This window comes from Aegilops tauschii, chromosome 4 (genome assembly GCF_002575655.3).
Source record: "Aegilops tauschii subsp. strangulata cultivar AL8/78 chromosome 4, Aet v6.0, whole genome shotgun sequence".
NCBI classification, from domain to species: Eukaryota; Viridiplantae; Streptophyta; class Magnoliopsida; order Poales; family Poaceae; genus Aegilops; species Aegilops tauschii.
The window spans coordinates 181,367,134-181,373,480 of NC_053038.3; the positions used below are offsets into that span (position 1 = coordinate 181,367,134).

The 6,347-nt window shown below is 50.1% G+C and overlaps 1 protein-coding gene across 1 annotated transcript; it reads left to right on the plus strand.

Moving 5' to 3' along the window:
• Positions 1-337: 337 nt before the first annotated feature.
• LOC109751852 (uncharacterized) lies at positions 338-5,933 on the plus strand. The gene is made up of 3 exons (XM_020310734.3): positions 338-427; positions 4,707-5,263; positions 5,336-5,933. The coding sequence occupies exons 1-3, from the start codon at positions 338-340 to the stop codon at positions 5,736-5,738; spliced, it is 1,050 nt and encodes a 349-aa protein (XP_020166323.2). The 3' UTR covers positions 5,739-5,933.
• The last annotated feature ends 414 nt before the right edge of the window (positions 5,934-6,347 follow it).

The following is a 6,347-nucleotide window of genomic DNA, read 5'->3' on the forward strand; positions in this document are numbered from 1 at the left end:
ACAGTGCAAACCTGATAAACAAAACGCAAAAGTCCAGCACCTGGTTTACTGCAAGGAGCTCACTGGTGTCCAGATTCAACCCGAGGTAGACTTGCCCATTATCTCGCCCTTCCGCCATCGGATCGGCGGGATGTCCCCTGCTCAGCCGCTCCCGTCGACAGGTACGGCCGTCCGCGACTGCAGGCGTTGTGGCGGCGAGGGACTCTTGGAGATGCGATCGAGCAGCCTACCCCTTGACTTGCAGAGGCAGGAGCTGATACGGACGCCGATCCCACTGAGGGGCCCGGCGGAGTGTTGGTGCGGACTTGATGATTCGACACATGAAGTCGAATAGATCATGGAACCCGGCACCGCCGCCGGCATCAGCGGGGTCCCGTCGCATGGGTCGTGGTCTAGGCTCGGGGGTCGTGTCGACGGCGGCATGGAGGTAAGAGAGGTGAGAGCCTGCTGGCCGTGCCCTTCCTCCCCTCCCTTCCTTCTGTTCTCCCTGGAACCGCAGCAGGCCATGGAGGAGCTCAGTCGCCGCCGTCGTCCCTCTGACTCTCGCCGGAGCCGTCCGTCGTTGACCCGATCCTGCTGCCATCCGCCAGATCCACAGCAGCCCCGCCGGAGCCCACAACTTGGCCATCACCGTTCCCTCGAGATGCCGCCGCCTCCCTGTGTTGACCGCGTCGCTCACCTGCATTCAGGGATCTTTCGATATCGGATTGTGTTTTCCTTTCCTTGGATTAGGAAACGATGTACCGGGGTCGACGCGGGGCGCGCGGAACGTTTGGTACGGCAGAGTTTTCGTCCGCCAGGTAAATTGCTTAGCGCGTTTTTGGCTCTGGATTAGATTAAATTAAGTGATTCTGATCGTGTGGTTATAATTGAGCTATGTTGTTATGTGTACGTTAGGCTGGGTACACTTAGCGATGTATATGTTTTCTTCTTTAATAAGTAGTAGAGATGGTTTACCTATGAATTTCTTTAAATCCATTATTTGTTTCCTCAAAATCTATTATTTATTTCCTAAAGCAAATTGCATTAATGAGAGAAATTCACTTATTTGGTTAAGGTAGGAAAGAATCTATTATTTGTTTCCTAAAGCAAATTGCATTAATGGAAGAGATCCGTTGATTTGGCTAAGGTAGGAAAGAATCTATCATTTGTTTCCTAAAGCAAATTGCATTTATGAAAGAGATTCGTTGATTTGGCTAAGCTAGGAAAGTTAGATCCGTGATCTTTTTTCATTACGAAAGTGTTGAAAATAAACCGTATTAAATCCATTATTTGTTTCCTGAAAATCTATTATTTATTTCCTAAAGCAAATTGCATTAATGAGAGAAATTCATTGATTTGGTTAAGGTAGGAAAGAATCTATTATTTGTTTCCTAAAGCAAATTGCATTAATGGAAGAGATCCGTTGATTTGGTTAAGGTAGGAAAGAATCTATTATTTGTTTCCTAAAGCAAATTGCATTAATGGAAGAGATCCGTTGATTTGGCTAAGGTAGGAAAGAATCTATCATTTGTTTCCTAAAGCAAATTGCATTTATGAAAGATATTCGTTGATTTGGCTAAGCTAGAAAGTCAGATCCGTGATCTTTTGTCATTAGGAAAGTGTTGAAAATAAACCGTATTAAATCCATTATTTGTTTCCTGAAAATCTATTATTTATTTCCTAAAGCAAATTGCATTAATGAGAGAAATTCACTGATTTGGTTAAGGTAGGAAAGAATCTATTATTTGTTTCCTAAAGCAAATTGCATTAATGGAAGAGATCCGTTGATTTGGCTAAGGTAGGAAAGAATCTATTATTTGTTTCCTAAAGCAAATTGTATTTATGAAAGAGATTCGTTGATTTGGCTAAGCTAGGAAAGTTAGATCCGTGATCTTTTGTCATTAGGAAAGTGTTGAAAATAAACCGTACCGGACTACCAACTCCTCCATTAGGTTTTTTTTCACTGGTTAATCTTGGTAGGTCTTTTTTCGTTGGTTAACCTTCGTAGGTCTATTTTTTTGGTACGTGGATGGGTGCGGGTTGGGGCCTCAGGAGGAGGTTTTTTCGGTTTCTGGTGGATAAGTCAGAGGTGGGAGTGAGGACGAAAAAAAACCGGACTAAAATGGTGGGACGAAAATAAACCCGGAACGGAGACTACCAACTGCTCCATTAGGAGTAGAGATTATTATCAAATGATGTGTTGCCATCCTATGATGTCTGAGTAGATTTTCATTGTCCTGTCGGTAATTGGTGAATTGCTATGATTGGTTTAATTTGCTTGTGGTTATGTTGCTGTCCTTTGGTGCCCATGATATGAGCGCACGGGTGGATCACACCATAGGGTTAGTTGTATGTTGATAGGACTATGTATTGCAGGGCAAGAGTGATAGAAGCTTCAACCTATCATAGAAATTGATGCATACGGGATTGAAGGAGAACCAATATATCTTAATGCTATGATTGGGTTTTACCTTAATGAACATTAGTAGTTGCGGATGCTTGCTAATAGTTCCAATCATAAGTGCATAGAATTCCAAGTCAGGGATGACATGCTAGTAGTGGCCTCTCCCACATAAAACTTGCTATCGGTCTAGTAAAGTAGTCAATTGCTTAGGGACAATTTCGCAACTCCTACCACCACTTTTCCACACTCGCTATACTAACTTTATTGTTTCTTTATCTAAACAGCCCCTAGCTCTTATTTATGTGCTCTTTATATTCTTGCAAACCTATCCCGTTACACCTACAAAGTACTTCTAGTTTTATACTTGTTCTAGGTAAAGAGAACGTCAAGTGTGCATAGAGTTGTATCGGTGGTCGATAAAAATTGAGGGAATATTTGTTCTACCTTTAGCTCCTCGTTGGGTTCGACACTCTTACTTATCGAAAGAGGCTACAATTGATCCCCTATACTTGTGGGTTATCATGTACTTGCGACCGAAAACAATTTCGCCTGTATAATTGTATTTTTAGCTCTACTATACGTATTTCCGTATTTGAGCGCTCGCCGGTCGCACACGACCTCATTTTGCCGAGCGTGTGTGCCAGGAGGGAATATCCCTGACGGTTTCTAGGTCGTGTGGGGAGGACCCCCCTGTCGCCGTCACTCACTTGGTGACGGTTCCGGACGCCGTCTCGGAAAGGGGTTAAAAACCGTTTGTATAGCACCGACGCGTACCAGTGCAAGCACACTAGCTCGCTCCCCAAATACCCCCGCCTCTGCATACCTCGCAATCTCGAAAATATTACTGCCTCATAATCTAAAAAATATCTACCGCCTGGAAGGTTTCAATGTTTGATAGCACACGATTAGTATGCGCGGACCGTGTGCGATGTCTGTTACTCCCGCTCTGCTTCAGTCCCTTGATTCAAATTTTCAGTAGCCCCGGCATTTTACTCCCGCCTCTGCATCCGTCGCAATCTCAAAAATATCTGCTCGCCCTTGATCCAAAATTTTAGTAGCCCCGCCTTGTTACTCCCGCCTAGTAAAATTTTCAATTGCCGCAGTATTTCCTCAAACACCACCTTGCCCCCCTCCACACACACCACACACTCCCCAAAACCCCTGCTCACACCGACACACACCACCCCCGAAACCATTGGCAGGTCGCCGCCATCGCCGCCGCCTCCATCCTCAACCTCTGCCTGTGTGCTGGGGAGCTCGAGGAGCAAATGGCCAAAAAGAGATTTATCGCGGCCTTTTCTCCCGACGCCGACGAGGTGTTCCCGTCGTCTTCCACGGGCTCGATCCGCCGTCACCGGTCCCCCGATCCGCCCGCCGCCGCGCCCCTACACTGGTTCGAGGACTTCCTCGTCCTCCCTCGGACCCGGCAGTCGACGAGGTCCTACCTCGAGGTCCAGCAGTGGCGGTGGGGGACGTGAGTCACCGAGATTACAGATCGGGAGGCCCACACCCGGCGGTGGCTTGGTAGCTTCCACACGGCCGAGCTCGCGGCCATGGAGTACGACCGCTGGTAGGTCCGCTACCACGGCGTGGTGGCTAGGCTCAATTTCCCCTTGGCACACGTCCAGTCGACCTCGTTCAGCCAGAGCCAGGGGTGGTGAGCTCGGCTATGGCGCGGGAGGACCGCGAGGCATGGGAGTGCCTCGAGGCCGAGGCCGCCGACGAGGCCTACATGCAAGATCTCCGCCGGCAGCACCCGGAGCTCGTGGAGGCGGAGCGGGTGATCTTTGCCGGCGCAGAGGGCGGCGAGATTATCGCGCTCTCCTCTAATGACGAGGTCAAAGGCGGCGAGGACGGCGGCACGAAGGGCGGTGAGGTTATCGCGCTCTCCTCCGATGACGAGGTCGAAGGCGGCGAGGACGGCGGTGCGGAGGGCGTCCAGGTGGGCCCTGAGGACAAGGATATCGACGTCGATGAGTGGAGGAGTGCCTTCCCCAATGACCCCGACGACGGCACCGGCCCGGACCCGGCTCGCGGCACACCGTACATGACGAGGAAGGATTGGCTCGACCTCTACTTCGACCGAAAGTAGTTTAACTTAGTTTAAATTTATGTTTTATGTTTGGTTATGCAAAACTATCTATGTTTATGTTTGAATGCATGGTACTTTTGGTTAAACCTGCTTTGAACTTGATCAAATTGAAGTTTACAACGTTAAGTTTATGGGATCGACTAGAAAAGGTTAAAAATTGCTGGAGTGTATATATATATAAGGTGAGTCTATTATGATAACACCTTAAGAGTCTTATTCTGATAACAGCGGGCTTATTCTGCTAACAATTCAACACTGCACAAACCACTGAAGCGAACCGCAGCAAAAAACAATAAAAAGACAACCCCACCTACTGCCTTCATCCCCTGCCCTGCGCACCCACCCACCCCGACCTGCTTCTTCATCCCCTGCCCCGCTCCGCCCGACCACCCCCTGCCACGCGCCGCCGCACCACCCCTCCCCGCGCCGCCGCACCACCCTCCTGCCCGGCGACCACGGCGACGGTGCGAACCACCGCGGCGCCCTACCCCACCACCACCAGCTCCCCCTCCCCCCCGCCCGCGCGACAGCCCCCTTCCCCTACACTGCCTTCCTCTCCCACCCGCCGCCGCCGTGGCACAGGGCCGTGTCACCCCAGCCACCTACCTCCGCCGGCCAAGCACCACCCAGCAACCACCAGATCCGGCGGGATCCGGCTCCACCTCCCCTCATCTCCCCCTCCTCAGAAACTCCGCCGCCGCACGGGTCCCGGCCGCCCGCCCTCCTCATGCCACCGCGCCGGACGGCCTGAGTAGCACCGGAGGCCAGCCCGCCCGCCCCTCCACGTTGCGTGCCCCTCCTCTCCCTCCTTTCCTTCTTCCTCCTCCTCACATCTCCCTCACACACTTGTCCCGCAGGAGCCGTCGTGCCATCTCAACCTTGCCCCGTCACCGCCGCTCTGGATCTGGCCGTCGTCGTGCTACGTACTCGCGTGGGATCCAACCGCTGTCAGGCAGATCCGCCCCAACAAAGAGGAGCGCGGCGCAGCATCTCCACCCCGTGGGCTCCTCCCGCGACGGGAAGTTAGGGGTCTGCCCCGGCATCCAGGGGTTGGCGGTGGTCCGACGGCCTCCTCTCCTCGCCCACCCCCTGCTCACCCTGCCGTGCCCGCGGGATCATGGGCTCACGGCGGAGCCCTCTACAGTTTGTGGTGTGTGCCGGTGCAGTGCAGAAGGCGCATGCTTTGTGAAAAAAAAGGACTTAGTTTTTCTGGGATGTTTCTGTTGGTTTTTCAGGCAAACTTATAATGATTTTGTTTAACAGAAGTTCATCCCGCGTTGTGTTACATTTCATTTTTCTTGACTGTGTGGCCCGCTTGCTTTGTCCACTAACATCCCCTCGACAAGTAATTCGCTATGTTACTATGTACTCTCTCCGTTCCTAAGTGTTTTTACTATGAACCATGTACGGATGTATCTAGATGCATTTTAGAGTATAGATTCACTCATTTTGCTTCGTATGTGGTGTGAAATTTCTCAAAAGACTTATACTCCCTCCGTTCCTAAATATTTGTCTTTTTAGACATTTCAAATAGATGTATGTAGACATATTTTTTTAGTATAGATTCACTCATTTTATTTCGTATGTAGTCATTTGTCGAAATCTCTAGAAAGAGATATATTTAAAAACGGAGGAGTACGTAATTTATCGCAATAGTTAATTTGTGATTACCGCAATAGTTAATTTGTGAAAACCGGGCACTCCCCCATTCCTACTCTCCGGGATGAGCAGCGCAAGGTCTCCCTGGAGCAGTCCACACAGCAAGCGCGTGCGGCAATCATCGACTCGCCATGCAGTGCACTTCTCTACTGTGAGGCGATCATCGTCGGGATTATGACAAATTTTGTAGTTCGCTTCAATCCCATTTAG